This window comes from Heteronotia binoei, chromosome 16 (assembly GCF_032191835.1).
Source record: "Heteronotia binoei isolate CCM8104 ecotype False Entrance Well chromosome 16, APGP_CSIRO_Hbin_v1, whole genome shotgun sequence".
Taxonomy (NCBI): Eukaryota; Metazoa; Chordata; class Lepidosauria; order Squamata; family Gekkonidae; genus Heteronotia; species Heteronotia binoei.
Window position 1 is genome coordinate 33,372,187 of NC_083238.1, and position 21,906 is coordinate 33,394,092.

The 21,906-nt window shown below is 42.7% G+C and overlaps 2 protein-coding genes across 2 annotated transcripts in view; one reads left to right on the forward strand and one right to left on the reverse strand.

Annotated features, from left to right (window-relative positions):
• The window catches only part of CIR1 (corepressor interacting with RBPJ, CIR1), a 32,060-nt gene extending 12,599 nt beyond the window's left edge, over positions 1–19,461 (reverse strand). Inside the window, exons 1-6 of the mRNA XM_060257081.1 lie at positions 19,041–19,461; positions 13,731–13,825; positions 11,713–11,806; positions 10,390–10,439; positions 9,867–9,915; positions 9,597–9,714 (exon numbers count right to left, since the gene is read on the reverse strand). Of these exons, the coding sequence (XP_060113064.1) occupies positions 9,597–9,714; positions 9,867–9,915; positions 10,390–10,439; positions 11,713–11,806; positions 13,731–13,825; positions 19,041–19,112 (478 nt within the window). The 5' untranslated portion in view covers positions 19,113–19,461. The remainder of the gene's footprint in view (positions 1–9,596; positions 9,715–9,866; positions 9,916–10,389; positions 10,440–11,712; positions 11,807–13,730; positions 13,826–19,040) is intronic.
• The window catches only part of KIF17 (kinesin family member 17), a 34,223-nt gene continuing 31,659 nt past the window's right edge, over positions 19,343–21,906 (forward strand). The window contains exon 1 of the mRNA XM_060257078.1: positions 19,343–19,466. The gene's annotated coding sequence lies outside the window, so the exon portion shown is untranslated. The remainder of the gene's footprint in view (positions 19,467–21,906) is intronic.

Here is a 21,906-nt window from a genome sequence, read left to right on the forward strand (position 1 = left end):
AACGCTTTCCAAAAGGAAGCTGTTGAACTATGAAACATCTCAGCATGCCCCAAATCCTCAAAAGAATCATTAAAAAAGCAGCACTTTTAAGTGTGCAGTGTCAGCTGATGCCAAATAAACAGCAGTTTGAAAATGGGAACAAAACGAGCCTTTTAATGTAACTGTAAAATGCAATCTTTTGGCAGAGATATACAGAGGTGGGGTTAAAGATGCTAATATCGGGATCGGGAAGTCCATTGTAGTGTGCCATACATAGAAACTGGCGAAATAAAATTGTGTCTCAGTTCATAGTACAGAACTCGGGGCACACGGTGGTTATTCTTCAAAAACTCCCTAGGTCTCTGGCTAGGAAGTATGAAAAAGAAACTCTTAATACACACTACTTGTTTGAAATTTTTATCTTGAATGTACCTAAGAGCAAGCCTGTGAAACCTTGCTGTGAAATGTCTTTGCCTGCCTTGTCAAAAACTCAAATGGTGCCCTTGAATGCCTGGCACTACAGAGCATCAGAGATGACCTGGTGATATGCAAAGCCTTAAACAAATTACACAGAGAGAGTGTGAGTGTCGCTCGAATAGGCACTGCAAGGAAATTTCCAGGCCAAGAATAAGTTCCTGGAGTTGAAAGAACGTGCGATGCGGGAATGCCAAATAGGTTTGACCGAGAGATGAGGCAGGAGAGGCTAGTCTAGTTGGACAGATCTGTCCCTCCACTGGCTCAGGAAGAGTGGCTACAGGGCATGGGGTGGGGATGGAACCCACCACACGGAACACAGGAAGTTGCCATATACTGAGTCAAGCCACTGGTGTATCAAGGCCAGTACTGTCTACTCTGACTGACAGCATCTCTCATTGGGGTCTCACGTGGAGGTCTTCTTCCATGTCACCTACTACTTGATCCTTTTAGCTAGAGACACTTGGGGATCAAACTGGGGGGACCTCCGCCTGCAAAGCAACTGCTTTACCACAGATCTACAGCCCTTTCTGCTGCCACTGCCATGCTGAAAGAGCTGTAGCCCTGCTCCTCTGTAGCCAAAAGCAGTAGAAACAAAGATATCTTTGGCACAAGATACTGGGCATAAGCAGGTCAGCATTCTCAACCAGTCAAAACAGATGTTACTACCATAATTTCAGAAAGGGGGAAAATGCTTATTTATGAAATGAGAAAAAGATTTAGGGTAAGGAGACCTGGAAGAAAGAGAGAGGTTTGTCTTTCATGGAAGGTGTGAGAACTGCTACTTGTGCCAAAGATATTGCTGCTACCTTTAATGCTTAGCCTGAGAAGGCAGTATTTTTGCTCGACTGATCCCCTGAGATGCAGAGTGAACATGCTGCCCTCTAGAGGCTGGCTGTGGTTCCTACGACTCAAGAAGTGACCCCTAAATTAGAAATGCCTGTTCCAAAATGCTTTTGAAACTGAAGGGCTGTATCTCATTCTGGCTCTGCAGACAGGTTTGCTTAGTATTTCAGTACAATATGCAAAGTTTTCTATCTGCATAAAGACTACCTTGCAGTTACAGCAAGAAAGTGTCTTTCCTGCAAACATTATCCTAAAGCTGGTGATTGCTATAGTTATTTGGCCCTGATTAGATGGGACAGGCTAACCCAATCTCATCAGATTTCGGAAGCTAAGCAGCGTTGGCCTTGGATAGGAGACCACCAAGAATCACCTGGGCTGTTACACAGAGGAAGGCAATAGCAAATCACCTCTGGACCTCTCCTGCCTTGAAAACCCTACAGGGCCGCCATAAATTGGCTGCAACTTGATAACACTTCACACACACACACACACACTAACTTGATCTTTTGATGCAGCCCCATCCCAAGGGAGGGACTATACCAAAGCCTGACAAAACTCGGGCACCAGGTTACCATGATGTCTAGAAATTCCACTGCGGTACCTAGAATTTTCAGCAATGAACTTATTGTAGGACCTCTTGGCAATCCTTCGTGGAAGTACAAAACTTATTTACCATTTTGCATCAGAATATCTTGTTGTATGACATAAAATATGTCAATCAAGTTCTTGTCATTGCTTGTTTATATGCTGCCTATTCAATAATGATGGATGAATTCATTTCTTAAGTAGCTGCTTTCTACACTGTTTGAAGGAGAAGGCGGGTTTTCCTTTTTCATCCATAATGCCTTTTGCTGCCAACTACTTGTTGATTGAAGGGATGGAGGGGGGGGAAAGGGAACAAGGTGCAAAGGTGAAAGTTTTATTAGATCTTCTAGATCCCTAAACATTTTGCTAAATGCTTCATCAGAGGAGTTTATATAAAAACTTCTCTGGCTCCCACCTTTAACAATTAACCACAGTCAGGAGGTGCAAGAAGCTTTAAGTGTGGCTCCTACATTTTGAAGCCGGCTCCTAGAACCAAAGGAAATTTGTCAGCTTTAGTTCAAAAAGGTTGGACAATTATTGGTTCTATGAAACTAATATTCTGTCTTCAGGGTAGGGAACAAAACACATGGCCTTTTGACCTTTTATTCCAGTAGTTCAGAATTTCTTTCTTGTACAAGGGAAGAAATGGTATAGAAAGTCCTGACATCTGGATTAATGCCAGTTAACTGAGAAAGTAATGTGAAAGCAGTGTGATAATGTCCAAGCCTTTTCAAAAGTGAACAATCCTATCTAAAGGAGAAGTTAAAATAACTGGCTTATTATTTTTGTTTGCATTTTTAACAAATTACTAAAGAAAGGTGATCTGGTATACAAAGTGTCTAAAGACAGCCATATTACTGAGAAATCTCAAAGCAGAAAATATTTACCAGGTGCAGCACAAGTGGTTGTAATAATGGAAGAGGGAGCCAGAATGATAACCCACCTGAGTAATTCAGTTTTGCCCAGCCTTTTGTGATACATGCATATGACATTCAGATCTCAGGTACACATTTGATGAACCCCTTGTGCCTGAGGAGGGGCTGTAGCTCAGTGGTAAAGAATCTGGTTTGCATGAAGAAGATCGCACATTCAGTCCCTGGTATCTCCAGTTAAAAGGCTCAAGTTTCAGCCATGTTGGTCTACAGTAGAAAAGCTAGATATGAGCCCAGCAACACCTAAGAGACCAACAAGATTAGGGAGGGCTATGAGCTTTTGAGAGCCAAAGCTCCCTTCGTCAGGCACAGACGGTTGGTGATGTGAAAGATCTCTGCTGGAGACTCTGGAGAAAGTGCAGTTGCCAGTCTGAGTAGATAGTAGTCATCATGATAGACCAATGGTCTGATTCAATGTAAGGCAGCTAGCTACACATACTCAGGTGTGCTCACCATCCAGCTACTTTTTAACTATTTGCTTAGTGCAACATTTTTAAGGATGTGGGAGAGAAGAAATCAAGGATATGGGAGTTTATCCTCCGAGGAATGTGAACTATGTAAAACAATTCTCTTCTGCAGGCTATCAGGAGCCACTGCAAGTGGGAGAGGAGGCTGACTATAATATTGAATACCTTCCAAATTTCTGAAAGCTTCCCAAGGTTTTTAGATCGCCTCCCCAAGGGAGTGCTGCAGGGCCTCTGTCAAGAATCACTGGCCCAGATCATGCTCTTGCCAACTGTACAGAGCATATAAGCACCACTGATTTCAAATTATTTTAAGATCATAAGAATACTTCAAAGTTTACTCCTTAACAATATTTCACCCACCAATACATTTAGAAGCAAAAAAGCCACCCAATCTAAGTCAATCCTGATGCATCACAGCTTTGCATCAGTACTGTGTTTCATGTCCACAATAACACCATAACGGCATTTGTCAATGGATGTATTAGAAAATCCTAATTTCATTTCCTGATTGCATTTTGAAACAATTCTAGACGGTATTTACTTGGAAGCAAGCTATACTGAAATAAAACAGATTTTCATCTGAAAGCAGGACAGTACGTTATACATCAGCGGTGTAAGCATGAGAAAGCCCTTCATTTCAAGCGAAACACATGGCTAAATTCATGACTGCCACTGAAAATAGCTGCAGTGGGTCTAACTCTCTTCTCCTTCTTCTAAACAGTAGTCCAAGTTACATGATGAAGTCCTGGTCTTCCATGCTCCCATTCCATATCAGAGGAGCAGACAACTCTGGGAGTGGGATGATAACCACAACAGGAGGTAAGGCCTTTACATGTTGACTGGGAACCAGACGGACAGCATTTTGAGGGCTAGCCATGTATCACCTGAAAGATCTAATTTGATGTTAGAAGAATCACAACTATCTGAATTCTTCAGGACTTATGTAAAACTGCTCAACTGGAAGGCAAAGCCTTGTATCAAACATTAACAGCACAATCCGGGGGAGGGGGGGGGGCGGAAAGTTTTTTGGGAGCAGATGAGCCGCTATGTGGGCGCAGTAAGGGTTTGTGCCGACATATGACCAGCGCCACCACAGTGGAGGGGAGTTATGTGGGCGGGGGGCCGCCTGAGGGCAGCAGTCCGAGGGCTGTGCCCAAGCGTAGGCAGAAGTGAGGCGGATCGCGGCATTCAGGTGGAGGAGGGGGTGGAGTTGGGGGCACAACCAGGCTTAGGCGGCTTCGTAAGCAGTTTGGCCCATGACACGCCCCCCCCCCCCCAAGGCACAACGTTACGCCTGCAAATAGCGGGCGTATCCCATAGGCACTCGTTGAAACCAAAAACAAAGGTTGCCTCCGCCGCTGCAGAAGCTCTCAAACACCTTAGGGAGTGGCGTGATTGCCTCACCAATCCCCTTGCGCCTTGGCCTGGTGAGCCCCCTCCCCGGCGCCCAATCATGTCCTGCCCCCCTCCTAGAAATACTTTTGCTCTGCCTCGCACAACTCAATTGTTAGGGACAGGTTTGTGTAGCGGGAAGCTCTGCCGGCGAGCTCCCGGCCATACAGACTTAGAGTGAAGGACAGGCAGGCACGTTGGTGACGGGTTTTGCACCACGCAATTGCTCTGACAGTATCTGACAATTGTGAGGGGGGCCTGGGCTAACTGCTCATTTCCAGGTCTCCACAGGTTCCGGGCTCCTGGAGGCTCTGCTTGCAAGGACTGTCGCCCATGGCTGGGGTAAATTCCACTGTCGTCCCCCCCCAGCCTCCCCCTCCCCTCGACTGCTTGGTGTGCACCTCTGGCACTTGAACACGGCAGTGGGCTCCAGCAGGGGGCATTTGCTGAGCCCACACACCCCTGTGCTGCTGCCTGCTCCCTTCCTTTGGTCTGTCCTTTGCTGCATTCCCAACCTCTGGAAGGGCACAGGGGGTGGGGGGTGTGACAGCTGCCCCGCTGTGGGGAGGTAGGTCAGAGACTGTCCCTTTAAGAGAGCACCCAGCTGAAATGCAGCCTGCTCTTCCAGCTGCCGCCCCTGCAGGTGCTCTTGATCTCTGTCTCCGTTTTGCAGGTGGGACTCCAACACAGAGGCTTCTGCGTATGTTGCTCCACCGCACCCCCCTCCCTCAGCTGCTTCTGCCTGCCGCTCAGAATGGAGCCCCGTAATGTCTCCCCGTTAGAAGCCAACAAGCGGCGCTGTAGATCTGCCCATGCCCGAGTGGCCGGCTGCTACATATGTCTGGATTGGGCTGCCCGAAACAATTTGGTCCAACTCACACTTTAGTAAGATGCAAAACTATCAGTTTTGCATATAAATATGATATAATATTGCACATACCTTATCTTGATTATGAACCTTAAAGTTCAGAACGGGGGCTAAAAAACCCCCCAACAACCTAAACCAGCTTAGTCCAAAGAAGCATTTTGATTGCCTAATTTAACTTTGTAAAGGGAGTAGTAAAGCTTATAGCTGGTCTCCGTAAACCTCACAGCTGGAACATTCTAACACTACCATGTGGCTTCCAGCGATCAAAGTAAGTTACTTTAGATATCAAACTAAGATTTCATAATGGAAATAAATGCAACACCAGGGGGGGTGCAGTTGTCATGAAATAATTACACTCCTGGGAGATTACAGACAAGGCTGTACTCCAGGGGTGTGATTATCCCATGATAACCACATCCAGTGAAATTGCCTTATTGCAAAAAATAATCTCCATTCACCAGCAAGATATATTATTCAATAGGAGACTTTTGAAAGCAGAAAGATTATATATTTTTTTAAAAGTCGAATCACCAACTGGATTAGTACTGCAGCCTGTATACAAAAGGGGTGTGGGGGGGAATGAAACCAACCCCGGCAGAGTACTTGTTATTTCTACTGTATAGAACTCTTGCTGTCTGCATTGTAAAAATAGACACCCATTCTTTCAGAACAAGGCACTCATTAGCACCGGACACAAGCTTTAATCTGAATGGGTACGATCCTCCTGGTGTTCTTCCATATGAAGCATCAGCAGTGAAATCAACAGAAGGTTTGCAGATGGGGCAGAAATACGGGCTGCAATCCAGCCATTCTGATATGTGTACAGAGCTCTGCAAAAGCAATAGGTTCTTGGTTCCTTCAGAAATAGGGGGATGCTTGGGATACACAGTGGGTCATCCTTAGTTGCATATGACCATTTCTCATTATAGAGGAGAACTGGAGGCCCTACTCTAAACACAAGTCCTTTGGCTATTGTGCAATAGTCAAAGTGTACAGCACTCTCCCTGAGTCAATGAACTTAGATCCTGGACACAGGAATGTGGCCATTTAGATCCTGGACATAGAAGTGTGGCCCTTGCTACTGCATCCAAATTTTGAGACACTTCCTTGGAGTGTAACTATAGATGCTCACTTTTTTTCTGAGGCTCTGTTCTCTGGATCAGGGTGATGGTATTAGTGCCAAAAAAAACTGTTAAAGAAGTAACCCACTAGATCAGACAAGTCTATTCCAGAATTCTGTTTCACACAGCGAAAAGCCACTTGCTCTGGTGGGCCGACAGAAAGGCCATACAGATTGATGGGAAATCGTTACAGGTAGTCTACATGCTGAGTTCAACAATAAGCCTCTAAAGCAGATGAAGGCACTGTCTGGAAATATGACACAGTAAAAGCTCTCCTTTGAGAAGAGAGTATTAAGCCACTTAAAAGACTGTGCAAAGTTTGTTGCAATAGAACCCCATAGTGTAATTCCTATATATTACTGCATTAACAAAGAAAATCCCCATAAAGCTAAGAACCATCCAGCCTCCATCAGAGCGCTCACCACAATCAGGTGCAGCACCTTTAAGAACTACCCATCTGCTCCTGGAGAGGAATGGCATCCATCTCCGCCTCCATGCAAGAGTTGAGAGCCAGTTTGGTGCAGTGGTTAAGTGCATGGACTCTTATCAGAGAGAACCAGGTTTGATTCCCTACTCCTCCACTTGCAGCTGCTGGAATGGTCTTGGGTCAGCCACTGCTATCACAGAGCTATCCTTGAAATGACAGCTGCTGTGAGAGTCCTCTCAGTCTCACCCACTTCACAGGGTGTCTGTTATGGGGAAGGACGATAAAGGAGATTGTGAGCCGCTCTGAGAGGAGGGCAGGATATAAATTCAATATCATCATCTTCTTCTTCTATTTAAAGTCTCAGTCCACTGTCAGCTTTGCTGGAATAATATCTAAACTCGTAACCTTGGCTCTCACCTGAGTAACTTAACTCTCAGAGCAGGACAATCTGAAGATGTTACACTATCCATCTTTTAATGCCAATTTACCCCAAAGAGGTTGTACTCTCCTTTATTAAAAGTCTATATTTGACTGTGTTCTGTGAAGGCACAGGACATACCTACTGCTAATTCATCATTGCTTATTCTTAACTCTGTAAAATGCGACCTCTCTCTGAACCTAAGGATACATGTTTATCTACATATGCAGGGGAACGTTTTGTGCATCTGACAAAACAGAACAGCACACAAGAGCTTATGCTTTTTTCACTGTAGTTCCCCAACAGAGTTTCCAACAACACTTAGGAATTCCACACCACACAAATTAACTACTTCTGCTTTGGAGAGATGTGCACTACTGAGCAAGCATCAACATTCAATGGGCACATCAATTCTCTGAACAATAGCTTCTAATAATTTATTTGTAGTCACTGTGCGCAACTAAAACTACACAAGTGATGCCAACAACATAAACGTATGTTTTTGTTTTTAAAAAAATCATAAAACAGTCCTGTATAAATTATGCAAGCTAAATGTATTTTACCATGTTCGAGTGTTTTATCCTTGGGGCAATACTAAAGCTACCTAAAAGATCACATCAGAAAATCCAGATGTTGACTTCAAATCCATCCACTCAAGGGACATGGCGGGGCTGTGCCACTAATGCTGCAGTATAATCAGAGGCTACAGGAAAGAGCAGGAGAACAACACACAGTCTGGCTGCACTAATTTTCACCCTTCTAATTCTTCTTGGTATTATGTATTTGGACTATTACTATACTGCTTCTTCAGAGTCCTGCTCAAATTAATTGTGATGATGGTGTTGTGCCATCATCACAAACAGGTCTGAAATTGCAAATGTTTAGGATTCCTGCAAAATAGAAAAGGAGGAATCAGCTGAATAGCAGTCACGAGGAAGAGCTGCCAACTTCCTAAAATATATACTAATGCTTTTTTTAAAAAAGTTGGGAAAAGCAGAGAAACCTCATCGTGAAGTGTCAGTGCAAGATTGGTACTATAAGACTAACACAGCCATTGTTCTAAAGCTGTGAAAATATAAATATGCAAACTGATCACAGTGAGGTTGGTTGCACAACCTACATTAGTAAGTCTGAAAATAAGCTACTATGAGCAGTCAAGAAAGCAGATACAACATGCAGAAGAGACCAGATATATACACACAGTTGCTGTTGATGAGATATCTTTGTGATGCAATACCAACAAGAGGCAGAAGCATAACTGAGGTTAAAGATTACAAAGTGGAAGAAGAGACAGCAACAAAGTGGCCATTAATAAAAGGTAAGCTGGGAACCACAAGGCTAATATTAAAGAAGGCACATCCTGTCTCAGAACAGAGGCGTTTTCTGAAGGGAACGTTTTGCAGGCTTCTGCGACAGTCAAGAAACTGATTGGTAACCTTCAGGCCTCCACCCTTCTGTCCTTGAATTCCACCAAGAAAGTCAGCACCACACAGCTTCTTATAGAGAAACTCAGGGTGTTTAGATTTGAAGGCCTGGTCTAGTCTTGGGAGTGTAGGGGTTGCATATTAGCATGCAAGAGGGGAGGTAGAGAAATAAACACCAATGGACATTGGTTTAATTGTTCAGATGCACTTCAGCCCCTTGTTTGGCAAATTAGAATGCTCTGCATACAATATACTATTCATAGGCTTAGACAGTTGGTAACACCCATCAAAAAGACTAGGATTCATCTGGCATATCAGAACGCTCTAGTAAACAGTATAGCATTCATAGGCTTAGATATTAATCAGTAACATCTATCAACAAAACTAGGATTTCTTTCAAAAAGGAGTACCACAAAGTGTCTTTAGATCAACTTGATCTATAGCGGCAGGAGTCAAATGGGTATATCAAGTTGTATGGCTTAGATGCAATCACAAACTACTCTTGGAGATCTTAAATAACAAAAGATACTGTGAAATCCAGAAATCTTATTTTCTAGATAAATAGTTCACATACCAATGAAACTGTACCATCCACATGGCTTTGAAACATGAGTTCAAGAATATCCCTTAAAAATATGACTAAATTATGTTTTGAGCACCTACCTGATCCATCACTGGAAACTGAGCTTGCATTAATCCCAGAGAGACCAAACAAGGGACACTCTCGATCCGTATTTACATGGCCCCACTTGTGACATTTGATGCATCTCACGTTCCGCACCTGGAAAATAATAATGATTGGACAAGTTTTAAATCTAAACACTGCTGTTCTATATCATTATTGAATAATTAAGTGCCAAGAATATGCTGTTCACCAATAAATATTTGAAATTCAACTAAAAATGAGAAATAAAAATAAAATACAAAACTTACCTGGATACCAAATGGCTGATCTCTAATGTTCATGTCATCCTTAGCATATCTATTAAAATACAAGAAAACATATTTTCACACAATGAAATATTTATATAATTAGGACATAATCTAAATAAGTACAGTATATTAAAAGAATAAAATACATACATCCTAATCAATATCATCTTTGATTCAGAAATGAATTATGCTGTGTGATGGTTCAAAAATAGTATAGAAAGAACTGAAACTCTGATTTTTCCTCTATTCCTCCCAAAATTTATGGATTTTAAATATTATTAACATCTGATGTTGGAGGCCTTGTACTCAACTGATCTGTTTGATGAAATAAGCAATAAAAGATATCACTTGAGCAGACAATTTTTGTAATTAATAAAAGAATACCACTTTTAAGTTAAGAAAAACACTCTTCACAGAAATAGAACCCTACAGATACACATACATCCACACAACAAAAAACACACAGTTGAGAGAATAAATCTTACAAATGAGATTATATAAGCGATAAAGTAATAAGTCTTACTTTTCACGTGGCGCTACCTTCTGCCATTCAAATTTGTACTCTGTTTCTCCCTCTTGCTAAAAAAGTTAAAAAAAATTAAATAAGGCAAGTTCAAAAAAATAAAATGCTGTTTAGAAATTAGATTACTAAAAAATGAGGAATTATATTTTAAAATTACCTCCTTGGTCTCTTCTTAAGATTAACCAGCAGTGTATAGGGAGAAAGGAGAAGACACAACATTAGATACACAGACTAACAGATATCAGGGTTTCAGTCAGGATTTAATCATTTGACACACCAACTTAAACCATAATGGAGGCCTGCTTCATGCAGAACTACAACATGGCAAAGAACAGAGATGGTAGACTGGATTGACGTGGACATTTGATTCCTGGCTTAAATATCCCTTCACTTAAGAAAAGAGCATGCAAACAGAAAACTAAACTTTCAGGGAAGTTCTCTTCGTTTTGCAAGGGGGAGAGGGACTTTCATTAGTTTCTCCCCTACTGTGGCTTGCTGTGCTAATTTTCTATTTATGGGGAGTTTTAATATATAGAAACATTCTAAAATCCTCGGGTCTTGGCCACTTCCATTTCTCTGAATTTGTGAAGCAGACCTAACAACTGCTATCGTTTGCAGAGTTACTCCAGTCTAAACCCTTGATTTAAGCTGCCTTACAATGCAGTAAACCTACATAGGTTTGCACTGTAAAAATACTATTCAAATCTTGGATATAATACAGAAGGAAGAATATTTATTCATTGATTCAGTTCAATGAGATGCTATTGCAAAGCCTCCGCATGAGCAGGGAGGGAAAAGTCATCCTGTCGTGCTGATGCTAGGCACTGACCTATGCTTGGAAAGGGTTGTTTATGCTGCTCTGGGTTCAAATTCATGCACAACATTCTATGGGCATCTAGGAAGTTGGCCCAGTCTGTGCTGACCAAGCGTAAGGAGCTGAAACTCCCTTTCCAGGAATAACTGACAGTAGGTGCTGTTTCACAGCAACATATAAAGAACAATTTGACCACATTCCTGCAAAAATTAGCTGTGTAGAAAATCTCCATCGAGTTCTCCTTTTATGATAGCTTGCGGCAAGAATCTTTAGTTACTTTTTTACATGTAGCTGAGACTATTTGTAAGCAGTATTCTTGGGTCAGGAAAATATGAATGGCCTACATGTTGACAGGAATCCTCTACCTGCGGCAGAGGTTGACCACTTTATATAAAGCTGTTATGCAATGTTAAATGTAGATACAGAGTACCATTTCTTAATTCAGCTGCAGTCCCTTTCATTAATGTTTTCATCCAGCTCATTCATAAGTGTCAGAATTTTATATAAACAATTAGAGGACAACAATTACCCTTCTTTGCTCCTGGTGGTGCTTCATACATAAAATTTAGACCGTTCTTCACACGTTCATCACCCATAAGCAATCTATATAGGAAAAACAAAGATATACCACAAGGCATTTAAAAATAAATGTAATATACAATCAACCTACAATAAGTCACTGTTTTAATAATCCAGTTAAGATTTAAAAGAACACCCTGACTTCCCTGTTCAATTAAAAGTATTTTAGCAGGACATGATTAACTTCCATTGTTCCAGCAGGACTGGGTATATTTTGTACGCTGTTTAAGTAACTAAAAACAACTCCTGTCTTCATAATCCTAATTGCATTATTTGCATTCCAACAAGATCCATGGGAGGTGCCAAAGGTTGCCAGGGGCAAACCAATTAGTGTTGCTTTCAGAGACTTTAGTGAAGAGTAGTTGTGTTTTTGCGGATTTCTGCTACAGTCGTCAGTATTAGAATTTTTAATTCTCCACCAGAGGCTACCACGCATGACAAGGGACAGCTAAGGAAAAAAAATTCCATAATGCAAGAGCTTTTATCTATTTTATTTTTTAGGTTTGAAACAGGAAACTGACCAAATTCACACATAATATAGTACTATGTGAGAGTAATGCAAAGAGCCAGAACATTTCCACAGAATTCACATTCCAGTACCAATTCTGGGCCATCTACTGTTTTGTGCAAAAGGGACCTGGAAAGGCCACAGTGATTGGCCCACACCAACCAAAAGCACAGCTCCTATAAGACTAATAAGGATAGACAAAACGAGCCATAAAATTGCAACAGAATCTACATTCTACCACCTATCTTGGACAACGTATGGTTTTGCACACAAATGGGATGGAATACCAACTTCCAGGTGGTCCAGACACCACCCAAACTGACTGGTCATTTGGGATAAATATAGACTACCCCCATGAGTCATAAAATCCATGTTTCAGGAAATGCACTGTTTTGCACTTTAAAAGCTGCCCATGCCAACCAAATTCTTAAGTATCATCAGACTACTGAGGACTGATGCAATGAGCCACAAGATGTCAACAGAATCCATATTCTATTACCTGTTACAAGTAATTAAGTGTTTTGCACAAAATAGCTACAGAACCCCCACTTCTTGTCTGCCAACCCCAACCAAATTCATCAGACCCACAGGATTACAGGACTAATAAGGCAAGATGCAGCAAGCAACAAAACTACCACAGATGGTCCACCTCTGAAGCCTGGTTTGCACTAATGTCTGTTTCACAGACTTCAGCAGAGTGTGCTTGTGTTATTTGTAAATTTTTGCTGCAGTCATAAGGATTAAAAATCTGATGGGTTGAATCCCATCAAACAACTCCACACTTGCAAGGGGGACAGGGACTTTCATTGGTTTCTCCCTTACTGTGGCTGATGTCCACATGAGGGGACATGTGATGCTGGTGCAGCCTCAGGCGTGGGAACATGGCAAAAAGCAATCCAGGTCCAGAAGTATTTGCTGCCAGTTTAACTGCACATATGACAGAATCTCCACAGAAGAGGGCTTAGAGGCATTGCCCTCCTCTTTCACCAATGTCACTGGAGGCTCCAGGTGTCTCACGGTGCAATTTGTTAGCCGCCCTGAGTCCGCTTGCGGAGAGGGCGGGATAGAAATTTAAATAAATAAATAAATTTTAAGTAAAGTTACACTCTTCTAAGACTACTGACTTCAACGGACATGGAAGGGCGCAACTCTGCTCACGACTGCACTGCATGTCAGCACAGTGACACAACATATGGCAGTGTCTGGGCTGCAAGGTCAATATAGCTCCTGCTTCACAGTTCATCAGCAGACTGCTGTTCCTTGGGAGGAAATTCTGAACTGAGCTGGGATCCAGGCTGTTTCCTGCCCTCTCTCTGACAGCTCTATCTATGACAGAAACCAGAGGGAGAAGCAGTCACAGCTGGATCTGTACCCAGACATCTTAAAGGGGTGCCAGGCTGCTTCCTACCCTCCTTGTGATGGTAGAATATCATTTCTCACCTGTTGTCATATGATTCCTGCTCTTTAAGGTATTGTTGCATTAACTCTTCCTGTTTCTTCTTGTCATAAGATATCTTCTGTTCTGCCATCCATACCTAATCAGAACAAATGTGAACAATATTTTCCATATGAATGTCTTCCACTTTGTACTGAAATCCTGGTAATCCATACAAATTATAGAAAAACGCAGACATGTACATCATGAGAGTTCTTTTTTCATGTTGCATTGGTGGAATTCAGACAATACCACTTCGTCTGAATTTTACTTTGGGGAGTGGCCACTGCTTAGTAGCAGAATACCTCATTTACATGCGAAGATCCTACGCTCAACCCCTGGGATCTCACATCCAATAGGTGATATGAATTATAAAAGACCTCTATAAGAGACCCTAGAGCAGGGGTCAAACTTGTGGGCTGTGGGCCAAACCAGCCCCTGGAGGGCTTCGATCAGGCCTGCGGGGCTCTCTTCTCCCCCCTCCCCGCTCCTGTCCTCACCCTGCGATCCCAGCTTCATCTGCCTTCTCTTTGCAGAGGCTAAAGCAGAAGTGAAGTTGCAATGAAAATATGGAATGGATTTCCAACTGAGGCCTGTAGGCAGAGCAGACTGGAATGAGAAATCCACTTCATGTATTCATTGTAACTTTGTTTCAATGGAGAAGTTTAACTTCCCAGCATTCCTATGGACAGCTGAAGCTTCCTGGAGCTGTGTTGTTGCAAATCAAGCATGGATACTTTGAATCAGTTTTGTCTCTTCTCAAACTCTATACTCTAGAATGGAGTGAGAACTAGTGGCTAGAGTATTCTAACTTGAGAATCCACAGCGAAAGCAGGATATTACACTGGATAGCCATTGCTAATCAGAATAGATCCCAGTGTGTGGGGGGGGGGGAGGGAGCTTGCAATGCCTTGCTGTTTCATGTTTTCCCAGGCTGAGAGTATTTTATTTTAGTTTTTAGTTTTCTGCTGTGTGAACCTTGTGCTTTTCCTTGATGTTTTATATTTAAAATTGCATTGCAAAATCCCACTATTCCCCTACCTTTCCATTTTTAAAAAAAATTGCAAGAGTTTTAAGCATGTTTGTATATTAAATTTAAAAATAACAATACATTTGTGTTTGCCTGTGTGCTTTATAAAGTGTAGATCACTTTCTGCCATTACATTTTAGGGCATGCATGACATGGCCCCACAAAATCCCATTTATGTCAAATCCAGCCCTCCTAACAAATGAGTTTGACACCCCTGCCCTAGAGAGCGGCTTCCAGTCAGAGCAGACAATACTAATAGAATATCCTGACTCAGCATAATGCAGCTTCAGGTGTGTTCATGTGTCTATAAATGATTACTTTCACACTAATTCGGAAGTTCCACTCACTTCTGGGGGCCTTATATAAATTTTGTTAGGAGTAAGACGATAATCACAAATGTAGCATTTTTCTACTGCTTGGTAGACCACACACAATAGGGGTTAGGTGCAGGTGAGTAGCCATGTTAGTCTAGAGTAGTAGCAGTACAACAAAACCCGCATCCAGTAGCACCTTGAAAACCAACAACATTTTTCAGGGTATGAACTTTTGCAAGACAAAGTTCACTCCACTGGTCTCTAGACAACCCTGGAAAATTTTGTTGTGTTTGAAGGTGTTACAGGAATCAAATTATTCCGGGGGTAGGTCTTCATTGTCACATAAAGTTGAAGTTTTAAGATTAACTAAAATATTAAAAGTAAACTTCCAGTGCCGGATGGCATTCACCAATGCCTTCTTTAAGAATGTAAATATGAAATGATCAGTATTTCAAATAAAATATGTAAAACTTAACACTGAAGTCAACCTCCTTATTATAGAATTGGTAGGCAACCAATCCCCAAGGTGCATCCATGGAGAACCCACCTCATCATAGATCTGTCAACCTAATTTCATGGCCAGGTAAATCAGTGGAAAAACCATGAACACAGGAAGCTGCCTTCTACCATCACAATACTGTTCCATCTAGCTCAGTACTGCCTACTCCCTGACTGGCAGTGGTTCTCCAGGGTCAAAGGCTCTTTCCTTGCATTGGCTACCCAAGATCCAGGGCCAGAACTCAAGGCCTTCTGTGTGAAAGGCATGAGACTAGTACCTCTGAGCACTGCTCCCTTCCCCTATAATGAGGACAAAGGCTAAAACAATTCACTGGGACTGTTTTCCGTACATATTTATCTCAACGTCAATGAGGCAGTCAAGTTTATGGAAGAAGAATTTATATTGGATTTATATCCCGCCCTATACTCTGAATCTCAGAGATGTCACAATCTCCTTTACCTTCCCTTCCACTACCACAGACACCCTGTGAGGTAGGTGGGGTTGAGAGAGCTCTTATAGCAGCTGCCCTTTCAAGGACAACTCCTACAAGAGCTATGGCTAACCCAAGGCCATTCCAGCAGCTGCAAGTAGAGGAGTGGGGAATCAAACCCGGTTCTTCCAGATAAGAGTCTGCACACTTAACAACAACACCAAAGTGGAGAATGCAAAAGTGTTCATCTTGTATAAGATCAAACATACTACGCCAAAGCATTAGAATAATAACTGTACTATCTTGCTGTGGTGATTTGCTGCACTGTCCTGCTGCACCATCTCATCCTATTGTTCTGCTGGGCTATTTTGGTCTATTGAATACTGAAACTGACTTTTATTATGATTTTATTATTATGTTGTGCTTCGCCCTGAGCCTCTATGGGGGAATGGGCGGAATATAAATAAATAAGAATCGAATAAGCATCAAAATAGCAGCTGATATTCATTTTAAGAGCAAAGGTACACGGGGGGGGGGGAGGGGGGGAGACCTTTAACAATATAGTGATATAGCAAAGCAGCTACAAGATTCCCAGCAGAAATGTAGGGGACACAGTGAAAAGTTCGCTACAAACATGTTTGTTTAATATGCTATGAAAGAAAGGCAAGCAGTGTTAAAAACACTAGGAAAGAAACAAAACAAACACCACAAAATATCATAATGACCTTTTCAACATATAAAGAGCAACTTACAGTACAGCCATATTTAACAGATATGAAGTTCCAGATATCTGATCTGTGTAAGTCTGGGTACCTATCTTTAAAATAAATTGTAGCACTGAACTGAAAAAGTTACAGTTAATATATGGGGTGCTGTGAAGAACGATCAAATGAAGGCCTGAAAAATTAGGGCTCATTGGTGAAGCAACTTTTGTAATCCATGGTGAAAACAGAATCCAAGATTACTGGATTTATTAATTCAAAACATTTTTTGCATGTACCCTCTGGGCAGTGTGTGTGTAACAAAAAAACCTAGCATCTATTACTGCATTGAGTATCACAGAAAGATCAAGCATTTGAAGGAACTTATACAGAGAATGGCAAGTTTTACCAGATTGGTTCATGAAATGACAACGGATAGTATATGGCTTATTAAACTGTATCATGTTTACAGTTTCATACTAAACAGAGTTAGCCCACTAACTTCAAAAGACTCATAAGGGTGTAACTCTGCTTAGAAGAAGAAGAAGATGATATTGGATTTATATCCCGCCCTCCACTCCAAAGAGTCTCAGAGCGGCTCACAATCTCCTTTACCTTCCTCCCCCACAACAAACACCCTGTGAGGTGGGTGGGGCTGAGAGGCTCTCACAGCAGCTGCCCTTTCAAGGACAACCTCTGCCAGAGCTATGGCTGACCCAAGGCCATGCCAGCAGGTGCAAGTGGAGGAGTGGGGAATCAAACCCGGTTCTCCCAGATAAGAGTCCGCACACTTAACCACTACACCAAACTGGCTCTCTTACAACTGCACTGTACACAAAGACCCCTTTCCATCCTTTATTCAGCATACAGAATTGTTATAGGTATACTGATGCTACACAGAGAAAGGGGTACGACATCCCCATGTCTTTAAAGAGCTGTGTGCATATGTTCGGAATATATGTCCTAACCAGGACAAAGAATCTGCACATATGATGGCCACACTTTACTTTTTTCTAGCAAGAGAAACACTGGTGTACCCAGAGTACCTGCACCTGCTGAATAAAACTTGCAGCTGCCCTTACCTAAGGACTGGGAGCATGACTGTGTGACTACACATTTAAAAGGACTTTTACAGTGTAATTGTTTTTGAAAAGATCATCTGCATTTTAGATTGGCTTTAATTCTGGTTCATTTTAAAAAATATCTATTATCTGCTTCTTTCATTTTATTGTACAGGTTGGGAATATTCAATTTGGCTTATAGCCCTATCCCGGCTTGCGCGGGCTCTGGGTGATGTACAGAGATGCATGGTGCCATAGAATAAATATACAAACATTTAAAATTCAATATACAAATCGATAAAAACTAAAAACAGAAACAATCTATTTAAAAAGCTGGTGAGACAAATTCCCTTAATAAAAGCCTGGGTGAAAAGCTGCCTGTTGGCCTGGCACATAAAAGAAAGTAAAGCAGGTGCCAAACAAACCCCAAGGAGAAGGACAATCCAACAGCAAGGGGCCACCACAGAAAATACCCTGTGTCTAGACACCCACAGCCCTCACCTTTGAAGAAAGGGCACAGTGATCATGGTTTGAAAGGCTTGTTGTAACTAGCCAGCTGAACAGTATGGGATGAGATGGTCTTTCAGGTATCCTCGCCCCAAGGTGTTCAAAGCCTTAAAAGTAAGGACCAGTACCTTGAACAGTGCCCAGAAACAGATGAGTAACCAACAGAGATCTTTCAGAATGGGGGTTCATACCATAGGAGAGGAAACTGAGTTGCAGTTAAAGGAAAGAGGCAAGATAGGAAGATTACAAATTGATGTTACTGACATTGCTTAGCTTTCTCCCTCCGCCATTAGCAAACCTGTCCTCTAAAACAAAATGGCTAAAATGAAAGACAGTGCACATACTCCCTCCCTTCCCATTCCTGGACGCGGTGGGGAGGAATTGTTTCTTTATTTCGGAAGATGTATGTGCCTCTCTCCGGAGCCAGGGTAACCAAACCGAAACAATACAATCAAACCGACCAATATTCGGACAAACCATAAAGGAAAAGCTCCAGGAAGCATGATTTCGAAAGCCCAGGAAGGTGCTTTTTTGTGCGTACATATAAATACAGGAAAAGCAATACGTTGTTGTTGTTGTTGTTTTGTGGAAGCAAAACTACTTAAGAGAAACACTGATGTACCCAGAGTAATATGGGTTTTTTTTTTCTTTCGTGGAAGCAAAATAACTTTGCGGAATCTGCGGTGGTGGGAGGCAGGGAGACAAACTACTTGAAAAGGATCTCTCGCAGGCCACTCTTTTTTTTGTGGGCTCAGGAGGAAACCCAGACTTACCTTTTTGATGTTAGATTTGGAGGCAGGATGAAAGTCTTTCTTGCACATGAAGTTGGCAAACGACTTCCCCATGATGGCGGCGGCAGGAGCAGCAGCAGCAGCCGCCGGGAATGAGGCCCTGCCTCGTTTTCCTCACCCCCCGCGGACTCCACAGGCAAGTCCCCTCGGAGCCCGTTTCTGTTTACATCGCCAAGGCCGAGTTCCTCCTCCGACTCGGGGGCTTCCGGAGCAGTCGACGGCGGCGTTTCCTGCCGAAGAAGGCGGACGAGGGACGGGGCTCCTCCCCGTGGGGCTTGCCCGCCTTTTCTTCTCAGGCCACGCCGAGCCTGGCGAGGGCGCGAAAGGAGCGCCTGCTGAGGGAGGCCTGCAAGTAACGTCGTCACAGGCCGCCCGGACCGTTTCGGCGAGGAGCCGCCAAAGCACCGGGTAGGCTCCCCCCAGCGCCCTCTTAGCTTGTAATGCAGCCCTACGTGGCGTCACTCCAGTCGTTGAAGCACAAAGCAGGATTAGGATCGCGCGGGTTACACATCTGTGAGCCTCAGCACAAGCCCTGGGTGGAAAGAAACAGGAGCCTTGTGGCACTCACATATATATATTTTTTTAAAATTATAGTGGAAACTTTCCTGGCATTTTTTCTTGGAGGCAGAATGAAGCCTTTTTGCGATTAAAGTCGAGTTCCAGATCCAGGCTGGGGAACTCCTGGAGATTGGGAATGGAGCCTAGGCAGGAACTTTAGTGGGGTACAATGCCATAGAGTCCACCCTCCAAAGCACCCATTTGCTCCAAGGGGAGCTGATCTCTGGAGTCTGGAGGTGAGCTGTAGTTCTGGGAGATCTCCAGGTGGGTCCAACCTGCAGGATGGCATCCCTAGATTAAAGAGCCCAGCTTCCTCACACTTCAGTCCTAGAGAGTAACAGGAACTGTGTTTGCAAATAGAGATGCTTCCCGAGTATGTGAATGGAGTAGCCCGTGGTTTTGTAAAGTTCAAGGCTGATTTTGGAGTGGGGTGGTTTAATAAATTAAAAAACCAGGATGTAGCCACCAGTCTCCAGGTGGGACCTGGAGATCCCCTGGGATTTCAGCTCCTTTCCAGACTATAGAGAATCTCCAGGAATTTCCCAATCTGGAGTTAGTAACCTTAGCCCCCATCCCCCCTCAGGTGGCTAGAGGGAACCTGACAACCCTAGTGGGATGTGTCAGAGACTTTTGAGAATGATACGTTAGAAATAGAAACCCTGTAGTATTATACATGTACTGGCAGGGAATCTATGAGAACTCATGCAGAAAATTTCTCCATTCCTTGGACTTCCTCAAGTTATCTCCATTTTCCTCCCCTTCAGCACCTTCCCTTTCTCTACTTCCTTCCTTCCCACCTACCCGTCCTAGTTCCCCCATCAGTTACTTTCTCTCCAGTCCTTTCATTAATCCCCCCTTTTCTGCTTCCTTTTTCTAACCAGCCCTAATTTTGCCTCTTTTAGCTCCATTTTTTTCCTTTCGTTCCTCAGCTAGCATCATCCCCCCCCCCCCCCCAATTTTGCTTGTCTTACCTGGCTGTGCATCCCCCTCCCCCATTTCAGAGGGAAACTCTAGCAGCTAGTTTGGATTACTTAGACAAGCATAGGTGCCTAGGTAGTCCAAAACAGTTACTGGTAATCCCTTGAGCTCACAGCATTTTATTTATTTATTTACAAATTTATTATATCCCATCTTTCTGCCCTTACAGGGGTGGTTAGCAATTTAAAACAAGCATTATAAAAAACATTATAAAAGCATTAAAATATCCTCCCTGTCAAACAGACTTCATATCAAATTCATCAAAAAACCATATTCTAGAAACAGCAGCCACCAGGTTCTATGTTAGTTGACTGAACTAAATTAATGCATTATAGAGAACTACATGGAAGTGATATGCTGATTCACCAGACTTCCACAATTCATATTCAGCACCCATACTGAGCAGTTTACTGTTTTGTACAAAAAGAGTCTAGAAAACCCACATGTGATTAGTCTGTGCTAAATATGTGCACATGCCCCACAGAGTTCAACAGAATCCATGTTTCTGAAATGTTTTAGGGTAATATACAGCCAGATTGTACACAGAGGACCTACAACAGTGACTTCTGAGCTGTGTATACCAACCATATTCCCTGGTACCCTGGAACTCCCAAGGACTGATAATATTAGTCACAAAATTTCCACAGAAGCCATGTTCCAGTGCCTGTTCAAGACAATTTACTGTTTTGTGCAAAAGTTGGCCCAGAACAGTAGACTCTGGGCTCTCCACACCAACCAAATACATAGGTCCTGTGGGAGTAATAAAGACTGAGGCAAGGACCCACAAAAGTTCCGCAGAATCCGTATTGCTTTACCTCAAGACAGTTAACTGTTTTGTGCATAATGGGCCTGAAACCTGCACTTCTCTCTGTCCACCCCAAATCCACTGGTGTCAAAAAACCAACAAGGAGTGGTGCAGTGAGCAATCAAACCACCTGAATCTACCACAGAATCCATTACTCATTCTGACAACTGGTTCTGCCTCCAGCCAGCCTGGAATTTACCTTTCTGAGGCTTTCATACCTGCTGAACTCCCACGTCTATCAGCTGGAAAATACAGCGAGCCACATAATCTCTGTTTCTGTGCGTGTCCCAGCTAATAAATGATTTTGTAGAAAAATGTCTCAGGTCAACTGTTCTCAGCTTTAAGACTCAACCAATCTTGTGGGTTGAATAGTACTTCCTAATAATAATATCCTGAACCACAGAATTCTGAGGAATCTTTGGTTGAATGGCCATCCCTGGCATTAGTTTCTCTAGAATGGTCCAAATTACATGGTTTAGTGACATCTGATGTTATTAACTGTTCAAG